This window comes from Pteronotus mesoamericanus, unplaced genomic scaffold, assembly GCF_021234165.1.
Source record: "Pteronotus mesoamericanus isolate MK-2021 breed Mesoamerican mustached bat unplaced genomic scaffold, CSHL_Meso_final contig_182, whole genome shotgun sequence".
In the NCBI taxonomy this organism is placed as follows: domain Eukaryota; kingdom Metazoa; phylum Chordata; class Mammalia; order Chiroptera; family Mormoopidae; genus Pteronotus; species Pteronotus mesoamericanus.
The window spans coordinates 18854040-18879853 of NW_026555078.1; the positions used below are offsets into that span (position 1 = coordinate 18854040).

Below are 25814 nucleotides of genomic sequence, written 5' to 3' on the forward strand. Positions count from 1 at the left end.
GCTCCCATATAGTGACTGACTAGATGACCGAACATCTCTGGAAGTTTACTCCCTACTCCACTGTTGAGACCTGAACAGATGAATGGCACCTGCCTTGGCCTCTAGATGGAAAGAAGAGAGTAGGATCAGGTCTAAGGAAAATATTGAGTTGGCAAGAGCTCCCTTGCCCTCTTTCTTTCACTGCTGGTTTTCTCCAACCTCAAATTCTGTGCCTTAAGTAGTCCTAGCTTATCTTCGTCTCTTAGTTTCCCCATATTTCCAGTTTTTCCTCTTCCCCACTGAGAATGCAGTGTTTATTAGGCAAGATGATAGGAAAACAGCCTTGTGTTTTCCTATATACAATACTATACCGAGCAGAAAGCGCTGGTTGTCTCCTCCTCTGCATTGACTCGGAGCTTTTGTATCTTATAAATCCCTGTGAGAGCTTCACTCTGCTACTTCACCTCAGGAATGACGTGGCCTCTCGACTTGACTTCCTTTTTCTTTCTGGAAGGGGCCCTTGCTCCCCACTTGGCTTAGGCCTGAGTAGCACCTTCCCTAAATTCAGACCACCTGGGCCTAGGGAAGGCTTATTCCCGCTCCCCTGTGCTTCCTTCCAGAGTACAACTAAAAGATCATGACTACGAAGGCTTGTCATATGAGTGCTAACTACATACACTTACATGAACAGCGAGCCATTTATGCATATGGTTTAAAAAAATCAGTACCTTTTCTATCAACTTCCATCTGTTGCAGCCCCTGGGCTTATCACAGGGCCCAGAGGTCGGCAGGTGCTCAGCATTGCGGTTAAAAGCCAGACTTCCTGGCCCGCCTACCTACCATCTGGCTGGCTTTGGGTGAGATGCTTAAGCTGTCTGGGCCCCATTTCCTCACCTGAGAGGGAGATATAATAGCCCCTTGGGCACACAGTAACCATAGCTAAATGTGAGTGTTTAGCAACCCCTGTGTTTTATCCCTAAAGTATTTTCTGTTTCCAACCAATCATACAGACAAAAAGGTTGAGAAGTCCTCACAGTAGAAGTGTGTCCCTTACACTGGAGTGGAGCGGGCCCCAGCACCCCCCCTGCCCTGACGCTGATACCAATTCTAGTGCGCCGCCACACCAGGACCAGGGCAAAGGGAGACCCGCGCAGGGGCGCGCACTTGAGGTCTACCAGTGCAACGAATACATCTAGGAGGGAGATCACTTCTAGCCAAGAAAGACGCTCCCAAAACGTCTAAGGTTAGCAACGCTCATCCAGCATGGGTGGGAGAACAGTGGCCCGACGGAGGCCCTGTTTCCAAGAGGCAGGTCCCTTCCGGCCATTTCGGCTTGGCAGCCACACATCATCAGGAGCCCTGCCAGCCTTCAGCAAGCAAGTTTCTGATTGCATGTTGGTTTCCCACATAGACATGGCTGTAGCTGGTCACAAACATGACCGTCAGGGTCCTCCTCTCAACTCTTTCTCAAATAAATCTGCATTCTGGTTTGTCTCAAGTCTTGAAAGTTTGGTTATTATGTAGACAAGAGATCAATTTGCCGGGCATGATCAGAGGTGAAACATAGCCGCTGCAGCAGAGTGCTGTGACCCAGGTAAGCGTGCATGCCCTCGGTCACCACGTATCTGAGCACCTAGTGATGCCCAGCACTGGGGCTGGGCCCTGGGGATGCGAGTCCCACTCACTGTTCCAAGGGGTTCACAGACCAGAGGCCCAAGTGTCAGTCCAGCTCACTCAGCAACATCTCTACCAGGGACCTTCCACCTCCAGCACTGACCAGTTCCCACCCTCATTCTGACTGCCCGGGGGCAGCCGGGCCCCCACCCCGAGTGTAACAGTGCCCCTCCGGCGGGGCTGCAGCCCTGGCAGTCGTGAATGTCTGTCCCACAGGCCAGCGCAGGGAGCGCCCTGGCACACCCTCCCCGCCCCCCGCCCCGTCTGCTGCAAGCTCTGTGAGAGCCAGCTGGTAGCCCGGGGCACTGCCCTGCTGTTCAGCCAGTGAAGGCAGACGGAGGGTGCATGGGAGGGCAGGGTGAGTGTGGGGCAGAGCCCCCTCCTCCCTTCCCTCTGGCTTATTTGATATGGAGCTCTTGTGAGTGTGAACATTAAACCATAGTCTGTTGCATCAATTATGAGATGCACTTACTTTCATATTTTAACACCTGTCAAATTGGACTGCATATTAACTACGGGGCCTTAGCAATGTGCCCTTTAATTGACAGCCCTTTTTTTCTTAGTGGTATGAAAGGAATGCACGTTACAATACAGTGTTTAGATTTGTTGAAATATAACTCAGAGCAAGAGCTGGAGAATGTAAGGCTAAAATATCAAATTACTGAATAATGCAAGTAAAATTTTGCCCACTTAAGGCTGTAATGGATTAGTGAAAAGAACATTAAATATGAAAGTCAAAAGACTTAGGTTCTAGCACCAACTTGGCCACAAGTTTGCTGCATGACTTGTGGGAACGTCGCTTGAGCTCTCCAGATGCCTGTCTCATTTGTAAAACGGCAACACTAATCCCTGCCCTTTCCTTTCTGGGTTATGTGGTCAAAGAAAGGGCCATAAAGGCACTTTTCAATCATAGGACCACGTTTTGCCACCCTAATTAGAATGGACAGATTTTAATGATCTTTCTGCCTTAAGTATTATGATGAAGTTCCATTCAATCATATTTCTCAAAACCAGTAAGTCTAAAAAATGATATTGAACATCACCTATTACATGATTACCAGATGCCTGCCATACGCATTATTTCCTTCCTCCTCACTATGTCCCTGTCAGGCGCTGGGGTAACCCGCTGTACACATGAGGGGAGGGAGGTTAAGCCTCTTGCCCTGAGTCGCACCACCAGGAACTGGCAGAGTGAGCCAGGACTTGCACCCGAGTCCCTGGGACTGCAGAGCCTGCGCTCTGCCGCATCCTGCCGCACAAGCCGGCTCTCGAGAACACACGGGCCTTGCTCACCTGGCGGGAGCACCTTCACCTCAGTGCTGCGGCTGACCGCCTGGCTTCCTCGGTAGGTGCTGCACGTGTAGGAGCCCTCGTCCCTAGCCCGCAGGTTGTGGATCAGCAATGTGCCATCCGGGGACTGGTGGACACGGTGGCCATCGGGCCATATCGGCAGCCCGTTCCTGGAGGGGAAAGGACACCAGGAGAGCTGTCCAGGGCCTCCGGGCTTCAGGCCCCAGGACTCTGTGACGCTCGCCCCAAGGCCCCAGGGCCAGGAGGCAGGCGGTGGTGGCGATCGAAGACCATTCCAGAACCTCTTTGTGGACAAAGAGACGGCTCTTACCTGAAGGATGAGGTGGGACAGGATACCCAAAAGATAGGACATTATATAAGTGTAGTAACACCAAAGGGACAAGCTCACAGCAACCGAGCGCAGTGACCTAAGTTACTGTACATGGGCCTCTTACCCACAAAGGAAGCGCATTCTCACTTCTCATTAACGAAGGGCCTGAAAGCAGCCATGAGGCGCCAGGCCCTGTGCTGGACGGAGGACACAAGCGCCCTCTGCCGCCAGGGCCCGGGGTTGGGGGTGCAGGTGTCTGGCGGGGGCCTTCCCTGAGGACGACAGTCGCGGAGACCTGGCCTGAGTACGAGCCTGCGGCTGGCCGGCAGACGGGAACGTGGGGACTCAGGAGCTGGAAGGAGGGTTGAGCACAGCGAGAGGAAGCGTATGTGGCTCTGGCCGGGAGCTGAGGCTGGATCCCGGGGTAAGGGGCGGCGTCAGCCAGGACGACCCGGTATTTGTACTTCGAAAAAATCCCTGACTGCAGTGGGGAATGGGGGACAAGCCTGAAACCCAGGTAGATGACACAGGCAATAAAGGGACTGGGAATAGGGTCAGATGTGGGATGTTGGGGAGAAGAAACCAAAGATGGTGGAGGTTTCTGGCTCAGGCAACTGGGTAATGGAGGTGCCCCTCCACCATGCGGAGACTCGGGGCGGTGAGGAGGGGTGACTGGCGAGGTTCTTTTCTCCCCACTATTTTGCATTTCACATGCCTGTGAGACACCACGTAGCGTCAGGGTTGAGGTCTGGACCCAGACTGTGTTTCACCACTGGGCGGTCCTGGAAACGGCGTGTCTACCTGGTTGCCCACAGGTAAGCGGGCCCACAGAAGTGTTAGATAAACTGAAGACCAGGGACAGACCTGGAGGTCCACTGGCTTCTAAGGGATGGGTATGGAGAGATGAGCCAGCCAGGAAGAGAGAAGCAGCCGCCAGAGAAGCAGCCGCCAGAGAAGCAGGAAGGACACCGGAAGCCGGCTCTTGCCTGGAGCCAAGGGCAGGAGATCTCAGGAAGCCCGAGTGGTCGGCAGAAGGACCCAGGCCATGTGGGGACTGGGACGTGTCCAGAGGGTTTAGGAGCAGGGAGGCACTGATGGCCTCGGCCAGGGCAGGCTCCCTGGAGCAGGAGTGGGTGTGAGGCCCCTGGTCAGGGGCTGAGCCATGAGTGGGGGTGGACAGGTGGGGACACCTGCCATAAACAGCGGAGCTGAGCAGAGCAGGCTGGCAGAAGGCCGGGCTGCGGGGAAACATGGGGTCTGTTTGAAGAGGGGAGTCCTGGGCATGTGTACTGCTGGGAAGGGCCCGGGGAGGGCCCGTTCCCGTCCTGGCTTCGCCTCTCACTTGGCCAAGGACATCCTTTCCCTCCTCAGCCTTCATCACCCAGCCAGCGTCACCTCCGAGGCCACCGTTTCCCCAATTCTCCCATATGGGAGGCAGCCTCGCTCCTCAGTGCACAGACAGCACTTAGGGCCCATCTCTGGAGCCCAGGGGCATCGGGCTCTCCCCTGCCAGAGAGTATCTAGGGGGCTCAGGTCTCCCCAGGATCCCCCGGGAGTATTTTAGGGCTCTGAGTATCCTAGGATCCCAGTGGCCTGAAAGCTGCTGAACACCCTACAATGCACAGCACAGCCCCAACAGGCAACAATTACTGGGTCCAAATCGGCACTGGTGCCATGGTTGAGAAACCCTGGTATGGCCCCACCAACAGGAGGAGCGCAGTCCTGTGGGTCTCGCTGCGTAGACCTGGAGGCGGAAGTGGAAGAATGGGCCGTGGGGGCAGCCGTGGCAGCAGCCTCCCTGCAGGGAGGTGGACGCCTGTGCCCGGGCTGTCGGGCTCGGCTGTGGGTCTGAGGACCAGCCTGTCCGGAAAGGAGCCTTACCTGGACCATCTGATGTTCACGCTTTCTCCTGCCACCACACAAGGAAGCCTGGCCGTGTCCCCTTCTGGCACCGTCACAGTAGAGGGCAGCCCTGTGATTGTCAGCTCCCCTGGGCCCAGGGAGGAGGTGCTGTGAGTCACTGTGCCCATCCTGCGCCACCTGACCTCCAAGGCCACGGGCCCCCGTCACCCTTCCATTCAGGGCCGCACCGTACCCAGAACTCGGAGCTGGACCCATCGCTGGGCTCGGTCCTGCCCGTTGAAGGCGACACAGGCATAGAAGCCACCATCTTCCGCCGCCACTTCGCTGATGACCAGAGAGCCATCAGGCTGCTGCTGGTGTCTGGGGACCAAACAGAGTCAGGGGGCTCCACCCCTTTGGGGTGGAGGTTGGGGGAGGAGCAGAGTCTTCCTTCCCCGGGTGAGAGTGGGGTCTGACCGAGGGGCCAGCCGGCCTCCCGCTGCCTGCACTCTCATTGACTTGAAGGTGCGTGCCTGTTCTTAACCCTGGCAATAAATCACGTCAAGTTTTCTGACAAAATAATTTGGGTATCTAGTTTTTGGCCTACCCATTTAGTAGGCTCAGGTCCTGATTCTGCCACTTAGGAGCTGTGTGGTATTAAGCTTCTGTGTGAAAAACGGGGACAGAATAACACCCAGCTCCACGGGGCTCTTCTACGGATTGTACCGCGGAGACAAGCCTTGCACCCGCCTGGGTCAGTGAATGTCGGCTGCTCTAATTGCGGCCAGAGCGGGGTCTGCCTCCTTTCCCCACCCAGCCATCCCCTCTGTTAGCTGGCCAGTGACTTCTGTCCCCTAACCAGCCTCTGGAAGGGCCCAGAGCCCCACCTGTCGGTCTGCCCAGCAGCTCCATGTCAGGAGAGCCCCTGACTGACCAGAGGTGACTCCTGGCGGCTCCTTCCCCCAGAGGTGGGCAACGGGGTGGGGCGGAGTGGGGTGGGGACAGCAGGGACGGGAGAGGAGCTGAACAAACCTGGGAGAAGAGAGGGTCTGCCCATCTCTCTGCCATTCGATGGCTGCGGGTGGGAAGCCCTCAGCACGACAGGTCAAGCGGATCCGCTGGCCTGGGTGGGCGTCCACCATCGCAGGCTGGTTCTGGTCCAGGCGCAGCCTGCAGAACGAGCACCCCACAGTCCGGAGGGGCTCCTTGCCGCGGCCCCCATCATTCCCACCCATGCCTGGGGTGGGCCCTGCTCCCTCTCCAGCTGGATTTGCTTCCTAAAACTACCACCCAGTTCTGGGAAGGGCCCCGTCAATAACTACCTGGGCAAAGCCTAACAGCCCCTTCTACTCTCCTGCCACCCCTGACACAGAATCTCAGATTGTCTCCTCCCCACCCTCCACGTCTGCCTCTGGGGTGCTGACCTGGGTGCCCTCCGGCCCTGCGTGGCCCCCTCCCCCCGCGCCACACCGTCAACCATGCCCTTAACTCCTGAGGATCCTCCCTTCCCACTGCTCCGAGTCTGGAGCCCTGACCTGCACTGTCCCACCTGCTTGGGATCAGAGGAGGAGGGACCCCCGTCCTCCTCAAGAGGCTGAGCTCAGGGACCAGTGTGTTTCTAGTCCTCACCTTGCAGAGCCCTGAACAGGGGCCAGAGAGCCTGGTGACAGCACTTACTGGCCTGGGGACCCATTTGCCTTCCCATCCTCTCGCTCTCTGAGCCCCCCGTGGACTCCAGCCCTTGGGGTTGGGGGCGAGGTAGTACCACCCTGTTACCTGGTCCAGGGCCGTGGGTGGGAGGAAGCGATGGCGCCCGGGCCCCCTGCCCCTGCCCCTAGGCTGGGGTCCTGAGGACTATGGCCCTGGGTGGGGTCCCTGGTCTGCGTGTAGTGCCTTGTCTCAGCCTCAAACAGCACGGCCACGCTACCCCCTGTCGTGAGGCCAGAAGGAACACGGGGTGAGCTGTGGGGACAAGGGGGTGGAAGGAAGGGTGGGCCACGAGGCCCGAGGCCCGTGGGGGACACATGCGGAAGTGAGGTCCACGAGGAACAAGACCTCCACCCCAGCCCAACCGGAACACACGGTCCCTGCCACCAGGATGCCTGGGCCCAAGGAAGCACCCTCGTCCCTCCGCCACAGGGCTGCCCCGGCTGGGGCCCTCTCAGCCCGTCCACTCCACCATGGAGCCCATGGGATCCCGTGGGGGGTAGGGCACAGAGACCTGTGACGCGAAGCTGGACCTTCGGAGAGTCACGGCCTGGCCTGGTGCCACAGCTGTAGGTGCCAGCGTCCTCTGCCCGCAGGGGGCTGATGACCAAGGAGCCATCCGGCTGCAGCCTGTGCCTGAGTGAGCAGAACAGGGGCTCGAGCTCTGGGCTCCTGAGGGCGACCATAAGCCCGACCCCCTCAGGCCCCGGGCTCCGTAGCCCCACCCGCACCGCCCACCCAGAGGAAACGAGGGAGGCCACCCCCGGAGGACGCCTGCACGCACCTGTCGGAGGAGATGGGCTGCCCCTCCTTCTGCCACCTGGTGTGCGGGTCCGTGGACGTGCCACCTGGGCAGAGCAGCCGCGCCACCTGCCCCAGGGCCGCCTGCACCAGAGAGGGCTCCGAGCCTGCCGAGCTAACCCCGGAGAGGTGGGAGGTGGGCGCCCGCCCTGCCAGCACACTTGTCAGGACTGGGGACCACCCGTCGTCAGTGTGTCCCACCCTGCCACGGGCACTTGCCGGGCCCGAGGTGTCATGGAAGGCGAAGCTCCAGAAGCCCAAGGACGCAGGCATCCGCCCTCCCAACCTCCCTGCCACGCCCAGGGCACGGCCACCGCAACCTGTGCCTGCAGCACAGGCCACACGAAGCCCAAGGCCAGAGGGCGGGAGGGACAGAGGGACAGCGCACACCAGACTCGTGCGGGAGCTGAACCATACTCCTGTTTTGCTTTTAATCTTCCCAAATCTCTCATTAATCTGATATAGTCCCACCCTGAATTGAACCGACCCGAAACCCATGAGATAATATCACTAATTTACAGGTCAAGAAACAGAGGCTTGGAGCAGTGGAAGGACTTGCCAAGCCCCAAAGCCCATATGCTTTTCCAACTAGACAGGCCCTGGGGTGCACTGGCAAGACGGGCTGGAGAATCCAGGTACCAGCGGCCTGGCCTCTGCAGCCTGAGCTTCCCCAGGTAACCGGGCCTCCAGGCAGGGCTGTTTAGAGGATTTGAGGTAAGGGACAGGAGAGAGGACTGGCTGCCCTCAGGGTTTTAGCTCCAATAGGCTCAGATCCTGGCCTGCGTCCCTCTCCTACCTGGGGAAGGTGAGGCTCACCTGTAGGAGGAGCCGTGGGAGGGTGGTGCTGGCCGCCCCGCCTCTCCGCCCAGTCCAGTGTCAACGAGCCCCCGATCCTGGCCCCTTGGCCGTTCTAAGGCCTCCTGCTGGCTTCCATGACTTCTGCCACTGCCATCTCTGTGGGTGCTCTGGCCAGCAGTCCCAAGCCAGGGTTGGCGAGGTTCATGTTGAGACCCCCGGCAGCTGCTCATACATTCAGCCTCCGAGGCAAAGTTATTGGCGTTGCCGTGGCAGCCGCCGTACCAGAAGCGGTTACAGCGGCCCACAAAGGCGATGAAGTACCAGCGGGTGGTCCAGTCTGTGCAGGATCCGAGGGCGTTGGGCAGCAGGCACCGCACGGGGTACGCTGAGGGCAGGGAGGATGCGCATCACCCAGGAGGCCAAGTCCCCCACCCCCCTCAAGAGACAGCAGCCCTGCCCCGTTAGTGAGGCATGCCTACAACTCTGCGGGGGCCCCTGGCCTGCCCCGGGGACCACTGCAGCCTGCGAAATCAGCCCGTCCACCTCCACCCACAGAGTTAGAGGCCTCTAGAAGGTCAGGGCTCTAAGCCCCCGGACTGGCTCCCACACGCCCCTTCCCCTCCCTGACCAGATCACTGGGGTGCATACCAGAGCAACCCGTGGGCTTCCCCTTGGCGTTCTCAGCAGGGTAACGACCCAGCCCTGAGCTCCCAGGGGCCTGTAAAGATGCCCAGCGAGGGGCCCACCCTGTTCCTGGGACCCTTCACCAACCTCTGAACATCCCCTAAGCCCCACCTGCGCTTTCTGGCAGCCTCCTCCCCAGCACAGCCTGCTCCACCTTGCCACATTTGGATGTGACCATGGCTGGCCCCTGCTTAAAGCCTCCTGCAGACCCTGAACACCATGAGTCTGGTTTTCAACGTCCTCTCATTGGTCCCCAGAATCTCCGCCCACACATCCCATGCTCCAGCCTCAAACCTTCCTCCAGAACTCATCCCAGGCAGGGTGGGGCCGCCCCATCCATCCCAGCACTGACCACCCTTCACCGTCTGCTTCTGAAGGGGTCTGAGCCCCTACGAAGGAGGACGGGCCTTCCTGCTCTGTGGGATCCCCGCCTACAACTCTTCCCAACCCTCACAGCAGCCAGGTGGCCTTGCGGGCAAACTTTCGGAAACATCTGATTTGTTTTCAGGCCTGGCACCTAGAAGGTGACCCATACATACTTGTGGAAGAAATGCATGAACATCTGAGCCTAGGAAGGTCTTTGGCTTTGAGTGGGGGCAGGGGGCACCTGAGACCAGAGTCTACCACCAGGATGAGGAAGGGCACCCACTCACCATAGCTGGGTTGGCCCACGCAGCCTTCCCCTAGAGGGCCTGCTGCAGAGGCCACGTTGTCATAGCAACAGCCAAATTGGGAGCCCCGGCACTCACTGGGCTCACTCTGCTGGGCCTGGTCCTGGTGGGCCTGGCGGGCCTTGGGGGCCTGAGGAGGCAGTGGGCAATAGGTCTGACTCTTGCCTGGGACTCTAGGCTGCCTGGGAGGGGGCGGCAGGGGGAGGGAGAGACAGAACGGGGAGCCCAGGTGCAGAGCCCCAGCCCAAGGGGGAAACCAGAGGCCAGGAGAGTGTCAGAGGAAACCCACAGCCCCAGGCCACCTCTGAAACTTTGTGTCCTCAAGAGGACAACCCAGGCCAGCAGGCTTCAGGGACCTCCTTCCTCCAAGGCCAAAGCTGCACAGTGGCACAGAGCAGGGTCTGGGGCTGGACTGCTGTCCCGTTACAAGAAAGGGACACTTACTGTGGAGGCCACAGCTCTCGACCCCGGCCTGCTCCCGCTGTTGTCGCTGCCGTAAGACCTCGCACAGCCAGCTTGATGGGGCCCCTCGGCCACAGACACCCCGTCAGGGCAACACCCGTACCTAGACAGGCATCACACAGCCCTCCTCTGACCACCCAGTCCCTTCAAGGACCCCCACTCCAAGGCTCCCTGCGCTGGGGGCTGACCAGGGGAGGGTCCTAGTGGGAGACCATGTGACCTGCATGCAAGGTGCACCATCTTGCACGTCCAGACTCTGCATCTACCAGCCACCTAGGGGCCAGCAAGGAGGGCAACTGTAATACAATAAGCAGAGTGGCAGCCTTAATAATGGGCAAATCCTCTCCCTGGCTGATGTGGCTCAGAGGGTTGGGTGTTGTCCTGCTAACTAAAACGTCACTGGTTCAATTCCTGGTCAGGGCACATGCCTGGGTTGCAGGCCAGGTCCCCAGTAGGGGGCGCGCCAGAGGCAACCACACATTGATATTTCTTCCCTCTCTTTCTCCCTCCTTTCCCTTCTCTCTAAAAAAAGTTAAAATCTTTAAAATAAGTAAGTAAATAAATAAATAGTCTTAAAAAAACAATTGGTAAATCCTCAACTCACTTCCCAGCACAAAGCCGAGGAAGGGGAATTAATCTGAGCCTGCCTGGTTGTCGGGTTCCCGGGGAGTTTTTATGAAGCAGCAGCAGATGGGGGAGGGGCAGAAAGAGCGTCAGGAACCCAGCACTTGTTTCATCCCCACAGCCAGGACTTGGGAAGGAGGGTGTAAAGGAGACGGATCAGAGCGCCTTCTACGTGCTAGGTACCGTGGGATTGGGTTCATCCTCACAGTCACTCCAGCCAGTGGCTGTCACTGTTCCCAATTCTCAGCAGAGGAAGCCAAGATCAGAGAGGTTAAGTAATGTGCCCAAGTCACCCAGCACACTTGCAAGTCACACTAGCAAGTAAGTGCCTGAGCTGGGAATCACCCCCAGGCCACTGGCCCCAAAGTCTGGTCCCTTTGTACCCTAGCCTGAGGGAGTGGGAGCCCATCTGGACTGAGGACTGAACCCAGATGCCCCCACCCTGCCTGCCTCCCCAGAGCCTTGGACTATAACTCCGTGGTCTACAACTCCACGGGCTACAACTCTGCGGAGGAAGCAGCCTTTTCACCCGCACTGGGCACATGAGGAAGCAGTCAGAGCAGCTGGAGACAACACCTCTGCGGTCCCATTCCTGAGCTCCGCAAACCCACCCCACCTCCTCTCTGAGCAGAGAGGCTGCCCTGCCTGCCAGACCCCTGTCCCCTCTGGCCCGGTGTGGAGGAAGAGGCACCTACCTGCTCTGCTGACAGGAGGCCCCGGGGCAGCCCTGCCACTGCGGCCCAAGAGATGCCGTGTGGCCATCGGGGCAGCACCCGTGGGGGCTGCGTCTGCAGTCCTGGGACCCCGAGCCAGACCACAGGGGCTGCTGGTCTGGGGACTGCTGCAGAGAAGAGGCTGGGCCAGGAGCCGGCAGGCGGGGGCCCTGGTCTCCTCTGGGGTTACCCCGAGCCGAGGGTTGCTCCCGGGGCGTCCACCGCTGGTCTCTGGAATCTAGGAAGAAGAGGGAAGCAAGACACACGAGGCATGATGTGTCCTCCTGGTTCCTCACTTCACCTGTGTCCACATCAGGCCCATTTCCCTCCATGCCCCGCCCCAACCCACAACCTCCATCTCCAGGGCTGTGGGTTGGGGGGCTTCCACTGAGCACCTCACCTGAGGCAGGGGCCTCACGAGGGCCCAAAGACATCCAGGGGGCCCTGAGGCTGGTGTGCACATCCTGCATGCTGGGGACTTCTGCGGGGAGCCAGGGCAGCCACGGTGGGGTGCAGAAGGACAGAGGAGAGAGGTAGACTTGAACTGCGGCCAGCCCTGGCCGACATCTGCTCCCACCCCCCTCCTCAGGCAGGGCCTGGGGAGTCCAGGAAGCGAGCATGACAGGAGCGGCACCTGTGATTTCGTAAGACGCCCTTCCCATGTTGTAAAAGTCTTTAGTTACATAGAAAACGCCAATATTACACATTCAGCAAAAAGGAAAGCGAGATGTAAAATTAGCATCTATGTTTGATCCCAACTACAAAAAACAAAAAGTGATACACAATTTTTAAAAATTGGATTGATGAAAGAATAATCCAATTAAAAATGAGCCAAGAACTTGAACAAGGAATTTTTCCAAAGAAGGTACACAAATAGGCAAAACGAGCCCATGAGATGTTCAACATCACTGGTCATTAAGGGAATGCTACACAAAGCCATAATGAGATACCACTTTGCAGCCACTAGAATGGCTCTAATCAAAAAACCTGAAAAGCGATTGCTGGTGAAGAGGTGAGTGGACAAACTGGACCTGTGATACGTTGCTGGGGGGACGGCAAAAGGCGGTCACTGTGGAAACGGTCTGGCAATTCCTCAAAAAGTTAAACGTTGGAATACCTGTACGGTAATACCATGCCTCTAGATACACTCCCGAGAGAAATGAAAACCTATGTCCACATAGAGACTGGTGCAGGAATGTTGACAGCAGCACTGTTCAATACAGCCACAAGGTGGAACCAAGCCAAACGCCCCTCAGCAGGTGAATGAGGAAGAAAGAGCGGCACTTCCATGTAACGTCATTCAGACATAAAGAGGAACGGCGTGCTGACGCAGGCTACAACTTGGCAGACCTCAGAAACATTCTGCTAAGCGAAGGAAGCCAGTCACAAAAGGTCTACTGACCCTTTCTATGATAAAATCCAAAATAGGCAAATCATAAAGACAGGAAGCTGATCAGGTTACTGGGGAAGGAGCTACTCAGTGGATGCAAGGTACTATCAGGGGTGATGAAAATTTCCGAAGCTGGGGGGCAGCTGGTGGTTGTACAGCATCGTGAATCCACCGAATACCACCACGGTGGACACCTTAAAATGTTTAAGTGGGAAAAAGTCCTGGCTGGTGTGGCTCAGTGGATTGAGTGCCGGCCTGTGAACCAAAGGGTTGCTGGTTCAATTCCCAGTCAGGGCACATGCCTGGATTGCAGGCCAGGTCCCCAGTAGGGAGCGTGTGAGAGGCAGCCACACATTGATGTTTCTCTCCCTCTGTTTCTCCCTTCTTTCCCTTGTCTAAAAATAAATAAAAATCTTTAAAATGTTTAACCATATGTTATATGAATTTTACCTCAATAAAAAGATTCCATATTAAAAGTAACTGGATCGATGAGAGGGTAGAAAGAGAATAATGAAAAAACAAATATAAAAAAATAATTGTTGAATTTAGAAAGTGGGTACATGGCTACTTACTATACAGTTCTTCAACTTTTCTATAGTTAAAAGTTTTCATCATCTTGTTGTCCAGCTAGGTAAATTTACTAAACATCATGAATTACACCATTAGAATGTATGGGTGAATTTTATGGTCTATGATATCTAATCACAAGTTATTAAAGTATTTTTCATCATAAAATATTGGAGAAAAATGCAAAAGGCCAAGTAAAGAAAACTTAGGCAAGAGGCATGTTTTTAAACGATGACTAAAATAAGACATGGAATGTACCCCAAATGCTCACAGCGGAAGTTTCTGAGTGACCCGGTTGAGTGTGTGCTGGGTGGGTTGGGGGATCCCTTCCTTCTGTTTGTCAGTGGTTTTCAACTTTTCTGCAGTAAGTACATTACCACAGGATGGAATAAAATTATTTAAAAATAAGGGAAAATTCCATTCCCATATGGCTATCTCTTGCCAGTCCCCAGGGAATATTTAAAAAATAACAAGTTAGGGTTGAAAGCCTTCAGTAGACATGCAGTAAAATCTTTGATTTCATTTGATTGCCTATCCCACCCAGGCCAAAACCTCTCTCTAGACCCAAATCCTCTCCCCAGTTCTGTCACCTCCGACCCACCCTCTCAGGCCCAGCCTGGGAATCTCTGCCTGCTGTCCCTCTGTCACCTCCCCATGAGAGGCACATTTCTGCCAGGCCCCTCCTGCCTTTGGCTTCTCTTAGGGTCCGGGCCCCCCGCCCACACGCCCTCTGGGCAGCAGGCTCTGCGGGCCCCGCCCCTGTCCCTCCATTTCTCTTGCTCTTTCTGGCACTTGCATTTCTGCAGCCTTTCCCCCGACCGGACGCCTGCTCCCCAAGTGTCTCCCCTTCAGTCTGACCCTCAGGCAGGTGCCCAGTTTGCCCTCCCAAATAGCTTTCACAGTGTCACCCCCTGGCTTCAACACTGTCCACGGCCCCCCTGGGCCCTGCGAGACAGTCAACCGGGAGCCCGGAGCACCGCGCCGGCCCTCAGAGCACAGGCTGGCCGGACCTCGGGTCACCGCCCCACACCCTGCGCCGCGGGCGTGGCTTTGAGCACTTGACATGTGGCCAGAGTGATTGAGAGATTGAGTTTTAAATTCTTTAATTAGGATTAACTTGATTTCAAATTTAAATACTGATGCTTGATTCATTTATACAAAAACACCTCAGAGTACATTTGGAACAACTTGGGTCGTGATTCTACTCTGTCAACTGTACATTTTTGAAACCTAAATATTGATCCCATATGCCAGTGGGATGTTAGCATGTGAATACAAGTGTAAATTATATATTGGATTATGATACGTAATTTTCTAAAAAATCTTGTGTAAAAAGAATGCAAAATATCCTATTCCTCTGAGGATATATTTTATTGATTTTAGAGAGATAGGAGAGAGAAAAGGCATGGATGTAATAAAGAAACATCAAACAAACAGTTGCCTCCAGCATGCGCCCCAACTGAAGATCAAACCCACAACCCAGATATGTGCCCTGAGCAGGAATCAAACCCACAACCTTTTTGGTGCATGGGACGATGCTCCAACCAACTAAACCACCCGGCCGTGGTCCATCTGTAATTTTTATATCAATTCCATGTTTAAAATATTGTATTGGGTTAAATAAAACATATTAAGTACAAATTCACTTTTTTTTTCCTTTTTTCATGTGGCTCTCAGACAATTTTAAATGACCTCTGTGGCTGGAGTTCTATTTCTATTGGCAAGCGCAGCTCTAGAGTCTAAAAAGAGGAGGAAGCGCCGGTTGCCCCGTGCACCCTGGCGTCCGCTCGCACACCGTCCCTCAGCTCGGCCTCCTCCTCTGACCCGGGGCTCCCCCTCCTGGGCACCCACCAGTCTGCACTACAGCATTAGCTGCTGCGGTACCCGAACCACCAGAAACCACGGAATTCTTATTCTCACCATCTCATACTTCTACTAAGCTCCTAGAAATCATGAGACTGGAAAGTGTCACATACCAAATGGCATTACAGGGGAAAAACCGATACAGAACCACACATACATCTCAAGGAAGTAGGCTAAACCACTGATAGATGGCCTTTTAAGGCTATTTAAGTTTCTCTATATACACTATTTTTCTAATTTCTCCAGATTTTCCACAATGAGCATACATTTTTTTTATAATTATGAAAGACATTGTGGAGGTTATTTCTTTAACAACTCAGCCTGGCTTGAAATTGTCTCTCCCCTTCCTTCCCTTCTAGAACCCCTGTGAATGCCTCTCAGGGCCAGGCTCAGGGACACCTCTTCCAGGAAGGTGTCCAGGGCCCTAGGGCACGGAGTGGCTCTAGGGAGCTGGACTCAGGAGCTTGAAGGCCCCCCTGCTCACGCATCCCCAGGACCGGGTTGAGGCGCCCAGGAGCCTGGTTCAGGGCCCCACCCAGCCTCCCGCCACCACCGCCGGCGCTTGCTTCTCGAGCAGTGTGTATGCACATCGTGCCAAGGAGCTCACCACAAGCCTGGAAACTCTTACTAACTAACCCCATGGTACTGATGGGCATCTGGGAATCAGAGGAGAGGCAGTTGCCCAGGGCAGTTGGTCGGCAATGCCGTGGAGATTTGCACCCAACCCAGGTTGGCTGCTGACTCCAGGCCACCGGTTCTTGGCCACCCTGCCAGGTGCCGCCATCGGAATCCTACAGCTCCCCGTCACGGCTCCCAGGGCCCCATCACTATACGAGAAGGCCGCCCCTGCACCCCGCCCAACCCAAGCCTTTCCTCAACGTCACATCCTCTCACTAAGCAAGTGCTGGCCTCTGCGCACTTCCCCATGCAGCGCCTCACACCTGGGACGCCCTCTCTCCCGGTGGGGATGGTGGGGGGGGGAAGACAGAGGCAGAAGCAGGGTGTAAGGACAGTCTTTCCTGGATCCCCTTCCCACTCTGCACCCAATCAGTGGTTTGACAAACACTGAGTTCCTATCACATGCTAGCAATGTCCCGTGAGGAAGTACAAGCAGGAATAAGGAAGTCGGAGGCCTGGCCCTCAAGAATTTTATAACTAATAGGCCTTACAAGCCATATACCACTGCAGCACAAGGAAACTAATCTAAGAGTGACAGCAGTTATAGTGAGCTAAGGGTGGGGGGTTGCTAAGGGATGCTATCTCTGGGGGGGAAAATAGGGCTGGCTAGTGAGGCTGCACAGAGCCCTACTTCATGGTGGCAGGGAGACACGGGAGGGGAGATTTCCAGGTGGCTGACCAGTGCGAAGGCCCAGAGGCAGCCCATGCTGGCAGGCTCGCTTGTAAGATGGGTCTGGCCAGACTCCACCCCTTTGTCTTACCGGGAGGAAGGTGGCAGGGCTGCGTGTTACAGGGCTCCACGTCTGCCGGCTTCCACAGCTGCAGGCTCCTGCAGTGGCTGGGCGGCCCAATGGCACAGATGACCTGCCGTCTGCGAGTGCCTGAGCTGCAGCTCTTGGAGCACTAGGACCCATGGGGTGAGAAGAGAGAACACCATGCACAGGGCGCGGGCACTGTGCACAGGGCGCGGGCACTGCGCACAGGGAGCCAGCACTGCGCACAGGGAGCAGATACCTGCAGGGAGCGAGCCCCTGAGCATGCAGGTGGGAAGGAGAGTACCCACAAGGATGGGGGGATGGGGGGATGAGGGGATGAGGGGATGGAGGGATAGGGGATGGAGGATGGGAGGGTAAAGGTGCCTGATAATGCACACCAGACCCAAGGTGGGCATGTGTGCAGCTCCCTGCCAGACCCCAAGGGACCAGGATTGAGCAGCAGGTATTGGGAGGGCAAGTACTCACTAGACTCCAGGCGCCTACATGCCAGGCCTGGTCACTGAGTGGGGGACAGTCATCACGCACACAGGGTTCAGTGAGAGGTGGCTGGTCCTCCAAGGAGCATGCTGTGGCATGGAGCAGAGACCCCTCGTCACCCCGGCAAGTGACATTCCTCCTCCGGACCCCGGCACCGCAGCTGACAGAACACTGCAAGGACCAGGCCGTCAGCAGAAGCTTGTCCTCAGCCAGAAGGAGCCACGTTGGGTCGGACAGCTGGAGGCCCGCCGGCCCAGCAGGGAGGGTGTGCAACACCCTGCTGCCCGTGTCCAGCTCCTGGGCCCAGAGAGGCCAAGTCACTCCCCTGAGGTCACACAGCCTGAACCATGGAGGCTGCCACCAGGCTGAAGTGCATTTGCCACCTTCCCTCCTTTGCAACTTGGACACATGTATGCAGGTGTCAGAAGCTGTGACCAACAGCCTCAGATGGTGTGAGCCCCTCCCTTGCCCCCAAACAACGTGTGCAGCTGCTGCTTCCTGTCACGGCAAAGGTGACTTCTTCCTGACCTTTCCACCTGGCCTGCAACCCTCAAGGAGGAAGAGCACTGGAGCAGGAGTCCAAGCGCCTGCTCCTTGTCCCATCCAGGCCTACACAGCAGCTCACTTTACCTCCCAGGATCTGTTTCCATAGCAAAGAACAAACCTCTCAGCTCTGCCCTGGGCCCAAGACCCACTTTCTGATTCCTGCCCACCCCTGCCCAGCCCAGCCTCACCTCTCCCCAGGGCTCCTCGCTCCAGGCTGCACAGCGCTGCAGGTTGCAGGCCTGCGTGGTCGGCGGTTTCCCAGGCAGGCCTGCACACTGGGCCTCCTCGACGGCCTCCTGGACGCCAGCCCCATCGGACCAGGTGCAGTAGACAGAGCGGGACTGGGAGCCACCTCCGCAGGAGGCCGAGCAGGGCGTCCAGGGCCCTGTCTTCCAGCTGGCAGGGAGCAGGGAAAGGTCAGGCTGGCCCAGCCGTAGGGGCCAAAGCCCATACCCGAGGTGGCACCAGCTCTCACACATGGGAGTGGACTGGGGACGCCCAGCCCGGCCCGTCCTCTGGCCGCCAGGCCTGTGCAGCTGCGTGGCAAAGAGCTCCGCACAGAGGCCCATAGCCGGCCTCCACACCACCTCCCCCACTGCTGGCCCCTGCAACATGGAGCCCGGCTGCCTCCCCCTCAACTCTCCTGTCCTCACCCACATCTCCTGTTCTGCTTCTCACAGGTCCCCTGTCACCCCAGCCAGACTCCATTCCCTCAGCGTGTGACCTTAGTTGGGGGTGTCTCCCAGAGGGGCTGTGCTCACCAATGAGTGGAGTGGCCTGGAGGCCCTGGGGCGCAAGGACCGGAGGAAAGTGCAGCCCCCACCACATGCAAAGCCGAGCCCGCCACCATCGCGAGAGGCAGCCTCGAGGGCGGAAGGGCTGTACCAGCCCTGCAAGTGGCCTGCGGCCTGCGGATTACCTGTTCCCCCACACATGCTGGGCCCCAGCAAGATGCCACGCTCTGGGCTGGTGCAGGTAAGAGGTCCTTTGCGCATGAACAAAGGCATTGCAGGCGTCTTTGGCCCCATCCCTGGCCCACTCCTGGGCATCTGCTGAGCCAAGCCCCTGCCGGCTCAGACAGACGGGGCCTCCAGTACCTTCCCCTGCCTTCCTGCCAGCCGCCTGGACGTTCTGGGCACTGTGTGTTCACACGAGGGTGGACAGAACAGCCCTGGGCCTCAAGCTCAGGCTCCGCCACAGCCTCCCCAACTGACAGCTGCCTCCACTCCTGCTCCAGCCACGGCTGTGGAGGCCCCTGGGACACCCAATCTCTTTGTTCAACACCTAGAGCGGCCTCAGCACCCCAGTCCCTCCCACCCAAGTGCTTGGGCCCGGCCACAGGGGGAGGGGACTGGCAAGGGCCTCACCGCTTCGTCTGTGGGCAGGGGTGCAGGCTGCAGGGGCGGCGGTCGGCCGGCCGTGGCTGGTGCTGGCACATGTGCTCAGGGTAGACCTCACCGTCGATGGTGCAGAACACTGCGCGGGACTGGTGACCTGCAGGGGCCAGGCCGCAGTGGGCAGCCGGTGAGTCAACATTCACCAAACGGCTTCTAACTGGGCCAGGCACCATGCTGGTCATCATGATTAAGCCCCCAGTGACCCTCTGGGGTAGATGCCATGATCATCTTCAGTTTACAGAGGAGGGAACTGAGGCTCCGAGTTTTCTCTGTGAGCGACCAAGCCCAGCTCTGACAGCTGGTCATCGACTCCAGGCTCCACCTCTGCTGCAAAGGTGACGCCTCGGGGAGCCCTCTCTGGTTCTTCTGGCGTAGGCAGGGGCCCTTTAAAAAGGCCCCCATCCCCTGGGCTCCCCAAGGTGACCCCATGACATGCAGATGTCTCATGTACTTGTCCACCTCCTCCCTCTTCCGCCCCCAGGGCTGGAGCACCTCGGGGACAGGACCGCCCCTGCCTGGGCCGCAGCCCTCACCTCCGCCGCACTCAGCGCTGCAGTCGCTCCAGGAGCCGTGGCTCCAGCTGAAGCCCCGACGAGCGGTGCTCAGGGGCAGGTGGTACTCATAGCGCACCCCGGGGTTGGACTCCTGGCTGATGAGCTGCGCGGATGGCGGGGGCGGGAGCGGAGGGGGTCCCGGTTGCAGCCGGTCACTAACAGCTCTTTCCCCACCCCCACCCCATCCCCACAGCCCTCCTGCCGGCTGGAGGCCCCCCCTGACCCCAGAAGTCTCTGCTGCCGGCCCCACTCACCTCGATGACCAGGGGCTCCGAGGTGGGGCCGCGGGCGTGGAGTCGCTCCGGTGCCAGGTCCCCCTCGGCGCCCCGCTCGTAGTGCAGGATGGTGCTGGCCGCGGGCAGGGCGCTGGCAGCCTCGATTGTCCAGTGCCCGTTGAGGTAGTACTCACCACGGATGCTCTTCACCGCTGTGCAGGGTGCCCCGCCCCGTCAGCGCCGCCGGCCGGCAGCCCGCCACAGCCCCCCACGCCCCTGCACCCGAACTGTCCTCACCCAGGAAATTCCTGCTGGGGGCTACCTCCTCGATGCGGATGCTGGTAGCCCCGACGGGAACTATGAGGATCTGGTTGTAGCCTGAGGAGGCGGAGAGACTGGGATCACTCAGGCCACAGGGAGGAGTTGGCCTGAGGACACCAAGTGTCTAGCAGCAGGACAGGGTCAGAGACGGCCAAGTGGGAGACAGCGGGCTGGGCTGCTTGGGGAAGAGTGTTCCTGAAGAGGAAACAAGGCCAGGGCCGCGGGCAGGGCGCGGGCAGGCCCCGGCACCCAGAGAGACTGGGGAGGGGACAGATGCGGAAGGGACAAGAAGGGGCATTTAAGTGGCAGCAGAGTGAGGTTACACTGGATGAGTAGGCAGAGGTCATCACCCACAGGCTCCTGGGACAGGCCTTGGCCTCCAGCCTGAGCCATGACCTCAGGCCTTTTAGGCACGACCTGAGCACCAGATCAGACCCTCTCGGTGCAATGACAGTGACTCAGCCAGAGCAGGCAACAGGCAAGGAAGGGACAGGCAACAGACCCTTGTCTCAACTGTCTGTGGACCTCTGGGGGCCCCCCACCTCTGCGGAGGTCATTGGCATCAAAGGTGCCGGTGACAGGGTAGCAGGTCGTGCCATCGCCCCCGCACTGCAGACACGTGTCCTCCTGCTTTGACGAATCTAGGCTGTGGTCACAGCCGACAACCTGCCAGGCAGAGATGAAGGAAAGATGGGAGAGACCAGAGGGAGTCACGGACACACGAGGACTCGAACCCTGGTTGCCTGGCCCGGTCAGGGAGGAGCAGTAACTACAGTTGACCCTTGAACAACATGTGTTTGAAGTGTGTGGGGCCATATATATGTGGATTTTGTTTCAATCAATACATTGGAAAAAAATTTTTGGAGATTTGCAACAATTTTTAAAAACTCTCAGATGAACTACAAAGCCTAGAAATATCACGGGCTGAGTAAACCTTGGATCCGGCCTGTGGCTGACAGCTCACTTCTTCTGCCTGCTCAGCACCCATCATCCCTTCTCTGGCAATGGCACCTTGTTTTCCTTTGGGGACCATTTCCCCCACACAGAGTTTGGGCAGAGCTCCCAACAGTGGGTTTGGGCAGATTGGTGGGTTGTAAGCCTTGCTCAAAGGGAGTGGTTGAGGGGAGCCCCAAGTTAAGACAAATCAGAGGCAACCCAGCTCACTGAAACTCCTAGGAATGAGGCACCCTTTATGGGGAGTTGCCAGGCTGGGACAGCTGAAACCTGGAGCTGCCAGTAGGGAAGAGCCTGCCTAACCCTAATGCCGAGCCACGGGAGAGGAAAGCCCAAAGGCAAGGAGAGAGGTTCCCAGCAGCATCACTGGCACCCGCAGCCAGCCCATCCGCCCGCCCTTGCTGGCTTTTTGAAAAGTCAGCTTAGCTGGATTCTGTAACTTGCCATCCAGAGGGTTGCTCTTATTGTGGGGCCAAAGTTTTCAAAGGGCAAAGGTAAGAGGGCCCCAGGGCATCTGTGACGAAAGGCAGCTTAGAAGCTGGTCTTGAGAAGACATCAAGCTCATGAGGGCCACTGGCCTTGCCAGTGCAGGGCAGGGAGACACCAACGGGGGGGGGGGGGGGGGGGGGGGGTGACACTCACCCGGCAGATGCCATCCACACAGACATCCCGTTTGCCAGGCTCGCAGGGTGTCCCATCTACCACGGCTTCCCTGTGCTTGTAGTAGAAGTTCTCCCCCTTGGGGATGCAGGTCAGCTGACACTTGTTCGGGGCTGGGGAGGCAGAGGGGAAAGCTGAGGTCCTAGTGACGTGCAAGGGCCACCCTAGCCTCGGCAGAGTGGGGCCAGGGCCGGAAGCACACAAACGAGGCGGGGGTGGGGAGGGGATAGAGAGAAGGCCCTTGCAGCAGCGCCCCCTCCAAGTGGTTTAGAGTCCCACCCCCATCCCAAGGGGAGGGATGTTTCCACAAAACTGCTGCATCATCTCTGAGGCTCAAGTCCAAGGGAAATCCCAGAATAAGGAAAAAGCTGATACTCAAAGAGGTCTATCTCAGCATTATCTACAATAACCCAAGAGTTAACAATCAGTGACTCTAAGTAAATGATCTATCAATAGAATGTTATGCATGTTAACAAAGCTATTAAAAATTATGAAGACTAGCCCTGGCTCAGTTGGTTGGACATAGTCCAGCAGACCAAAGGGTCATGAGTTCGATTCCTGGTCAGGGCACATGCCTGGGTTGTGGGTTCGGTCCCCCGTCAGGGCACATGCAAGAAGGCGACCAACAGATATTTTTCTCTCACATTGATGTTTCTCTCCCTCTCTTTCTTTCTCCCCCTCTACATAATAATTTTTAAAAACATTTATTTAAGACTATACAGTAATGTGGGATGATGCTTGTAACAAATATGTACCCACAGAGAAAATATTGTGAAAAGGGCCAGAAGGAAAGCTAGCAACGGTTCTATGAAAGAGGTGGGCTTAAGGTCATTTTTTTATTCTTTTAATTTTTATATTTATCTAAATAGTATAAATACATTGTTTAAACAGCCTAAAGATGCTGAGAGGATTGTCATTGCCTTCACAATAAGGAAGGTGTCCCTCCACAACCTTTTTTACCCTTTTCTCTGCATTCCCATGCTTCTATAATATGGGCAGATTTAAATTATTTTCAATATAAGCTTACCTCAGATTTCTGGAGGAGCAGCAAATGGCCATGGTCCCCACTGGGAATACTCCCTCTAACCAAGACCCCCTCCGCCCACCCCAAAGCACACACGGGATATAAATGTAGCTTGGACTCCAGAGCACCATAGAGTCTCCAGGAGTCATTTGCAGTGAGCCGTGAAAACGCATACTCAGAAGAATTATCCTACAGTATCTTCTGACTCATTTGAAATGTTGTAATTACATATACGTTAGTGGGGTTTTTTTCCTCAAACTGTTTTGCTCTAAAAATTAACCACCCACGTACACCCTCCCCTAAGTTCCCCGGAGCCAGCCCTCCAGCCTGGAGACCCTGGGCCCGTGGGCCCCTGCCCAGCTCAGCACGGCGCCCCTCTCGGCTACCCTGAGGCACCAGGAATGCTTTGAAATTGAGCCAAAAGCGGGGCTCAAAATGGCGGAGCCAGAGCCATGGCTTTGTCTGAAAATGCACGCAGAGGGGAGCCCAGGTACAGGCAGCTCAGTTGGTTAGAGCGCTGTCTCTGTACAGCAAAGGACGCGGGTTTGATCCCTGGTCCGGGCACATCTGCAAATCAACCCAAGAACGCATAAATAGGTGGAACAACAAACCAGTGTTCCCCTCTCTCTCTCTCTCCCCCCCCCTCCTCCCCTCTCTATAAAAAAAAAGTCAACAAGGTTTTAAATATCTTTTTAAAAGAAAGCATACACAGAGTGGGGAAAGGACGGAAAGACCTCAAGATGACCACCAGTGCTGGGCTGTGAGGGGCACGTGCTGGGGGTACAGGCCATTGTTAACTTTTAAAACATAATTGACAAAGTGTTTGAAGTATGGTAGCAAAAAACGTGAATTGATGTGTAAGAGATCCCAGAAAGATGGGGACCAGCACAGGGACACGCAGTGGGGAACAGCAGGTGCACCTGTGCCGAGGCCGTCTGCACTCACCCCCGTAGTAGGGCAGCCACTTGTACCTCCGGCCCTGGAACTCCTGGCTGTCAAACTCGGAGCACTGCTCTGCCCGGAAGTCGCGGGCACCGTCGGGGCAGCTCTGTGGGGGTGGAGGGGCAAGGAAGGGGGAAGTGGGGCCACCCCGGGGTCTGCCCACCCCATTGGTCCCAGGGAAGATGGGTCCTTTGCCCCACCCCCTGCTGCAGCGGGGCAGAATGGCCCCCAGCGCTCCCCTCCAGGAGCCAGGGGCAGGGGAGGGGGGTCGGAGGCTCTGGGCTGGCTGCTGGAGGGAAGGCTGTCGACGTTGCCACTTCTGCCCTTTCTGTGAGGGTAAGGAAGGGACTTGGGGACTTCCCAGAGCCCTGGCTGTGCATTGACAGGCAGGCACCCTGGGATGTCAGCCAGGGAGGGAGTCCAGGAAGCTGGTCTCCACTCCCCGCATGGGCTTTACCTCGATGTGGCAAGAGCGGTGTCTGCGAGCAGGACCCACGCAGCTGGAGCCCCCATCTCTCCTGCGAGCAAGAGCACCAGGAAGCCCCAACCCCATAAGCCAACTTCCCAGCACCCCGGGCTCTCCCCCAGGCCCCCCAGGCTCTGTGGGCGAGAGAGGCAGCAGGCCAATGTGTGTGGCGGGGGGGGGGGGGGGGGGGGGGGGGGTGCCCTCAGACACAAATGCCCTTAGGTAGGTGTGCTGGGAGCCATGCTTGTATTTGCGAGGAGACTCAGAAGCCTAGCAGTCCTGGAGCATATAACCTGGGACCCCTCTGCCTCTGAAGGCAAATTTCCAAAGAAGCCTCAAATTCTGCTCTTGGAGATAAAATAAGATACAGCATATCCTCACCTGGTAAGGTAATCCTGCCAACCAAGCAGTAAATGACAAGGTGCTTAGAGTAGTAATTCACCTTTCTCTTCCCACAACGTTCTCAGGAACAGCGATTTAAACTCACTGACAGGCAAGGAGTCATAGCCCGTTCTTTTGCACCCCCCCTCTATAGCACCTATCAGAGCGCAGGACGCACAGTAAGTCCTCAGTCACTTGCGGGAGAAACGGCACAGGGCAGCATTGCTGAAGATCACTATGCAGCAGGGATCTTCTGTCCCTACCATCGGCCCACACTGCATCAGGAGCCAGAGCCGCGGGGTGGATGACGCAGGCAAGGCTCGGCTCCGCCGAAATGCAGTTGATTATGGAATTGAAGCGTAAGTAGGTGGGAAATGACTTGACTTCAAATGCTCCATCCCAGCAGCTCCCAGGACAAATCTATTGCATGGTGGATCTTGCCCGTAGGACCCAGGGCTGACCGTGAGCCGGCGCAGGACCCAGCGCATCCCGCACCCCTGCCCTTCGGTAACAAGCTGGCCCGTGCTAGCTCCCCTACCTCTGCGAGTAGCAGGGACGTTCCTGGAAGCTGATGCCCCCTCCGCAGGTCCGGCTGCAGGGGCTCCAGTCACCCCAGGGACCCCAGGTGTCGCTCTGCTGCCTCACCTTGGGAGCCGGAGGAGAAGGCAGGGTCAGGAACCTGAGCCGGCCCGGGAGCCCCCACAGGAGCACTCGGAGGCTCACCCCGGCCCCTGCCTAAAAACAGCACTTCCCCGCCCACTGGGGGGGGGGGTCTGGGCGCTCTCTCTCTTCAGGACTCTGCCTCTCCCGGACACCCCAAACATACTCTACAGAATTAGCCAGCTTTCACCGTAAGGACCTGAGAGCAGGTCTTCGTATCCGTCCCAGTGGCCACCACCAGCAGCTCCTGCTCTTTGTCGGGCACAGTGGAGATGCCACCAAGCAGAGGGCAGAGAATTACCCCCCTGACGATGCCGTCCACTGGCCCGTGCCGAGTCTGGTGTGACAGTCAAGACGTCCGCACGTA

The 25814-nt window shown here is 57.1% G+C and overlaps 1 protein-coding gene across 3 annotated transcripts in view; it reads right to left on the minus strand.

Annotated features, from left to right (window-relative positions):
• Nucleotides 1–25814, minus strand: part of PAPLN (papilin, proteoglycan like sulfated glycoprotein) — a 41176-nt gene that overhangs the window by 10964 nt on the left and 4398 nt on the right. Inside the window, exons 2-25 of one of the 3 annotated variants that reach the window (XM_054567314.1) lie at nucleotides 25326–25446; nucleotides 24398–24458; nucleotides 23944–24046; nucleotides 21957–22087; nucleotides 20903–21026; nucleotides 20337–20417; nucleotides 20079–20251; nucleotides 19804–19927; nucleotides 19241–19367; nucleotides 18062–18269; nucleotides 17316–17498; nucleotides 16836–16977; nucleotides 11977–12057; nucleotides 11559–11814; nucleotides 10222–10342; nucleotides 9760–9898; nucleotides 8442–8759; nucleotides 7608–7746; nucleotides 7338–7459; nucleotides 6893–7046; nucleotides 6149–6286; nucleotides 5370–5497; nucleotides 5156–5264; nucleotides 2947–3113 (exon numbers count right to left, since the gene is read on the minus strand). In XM_054567314.1, coding sequence (XP_054423289.1) covers nucleotides 2947–3113; nucleotides 5156–5264; nucleotides 5370–5497; nucleotides 6149–6286; nucleotides 6893–7046; nucleotides 7338–7459; nucleotides 7608–7746; nucleotides 8442–8759; nucleotides 9760–9898; nucleotides 10222–10342; nucleotides 11559–11814; nucleotides 11977–12057; nucleotides 16836–16977; nucleotides 17316–17498; nucleotides 18062–18269; nucleotides 19241–19367; nucleotides 19804–19927; nucleotides 20079–20251; nucleotides 20337–20417; nucleotides 20903–21026; nucleotides 21957–22087; nucleotides 23944–24046; nucleotides 24398–24458; nucleotides 25326–25446 — 3450 coding nt within the window. Of the gene's footprint in view, nucleotides 1–2946; nucleotides 3114–5155; nucleotides 5265–5369; nucleotides 5498–6148; nucleotides 6287–6892; nucleotides 7047–7337; nucleotides 7460–7607; nucleotides 7747–8441; nucleotides 8808–9759; nucleotides 9899–10221; nucleotides 10343–11558; nucleotides 11815–11976; nucleotides 12058–16835; nucleotides 16978–17315; nucleotides 17499–18061; nucleotides 18270–19240; nucleotides 19368–19803; nucleotides 19928–20078; nucleotides 20252–20336; nucleotides 20418–20902; nucleotides 21027–21956; nucleotides 22088–23943; nucleotides 24047–24397; nucleotides 24459–25325; nucleotides 25447–25814 lie in introns of all 3 variants that reach the window. The other 2 variants (XM_054567313.1, XM_054567315.1) reach the window with 2 other exon arrangements.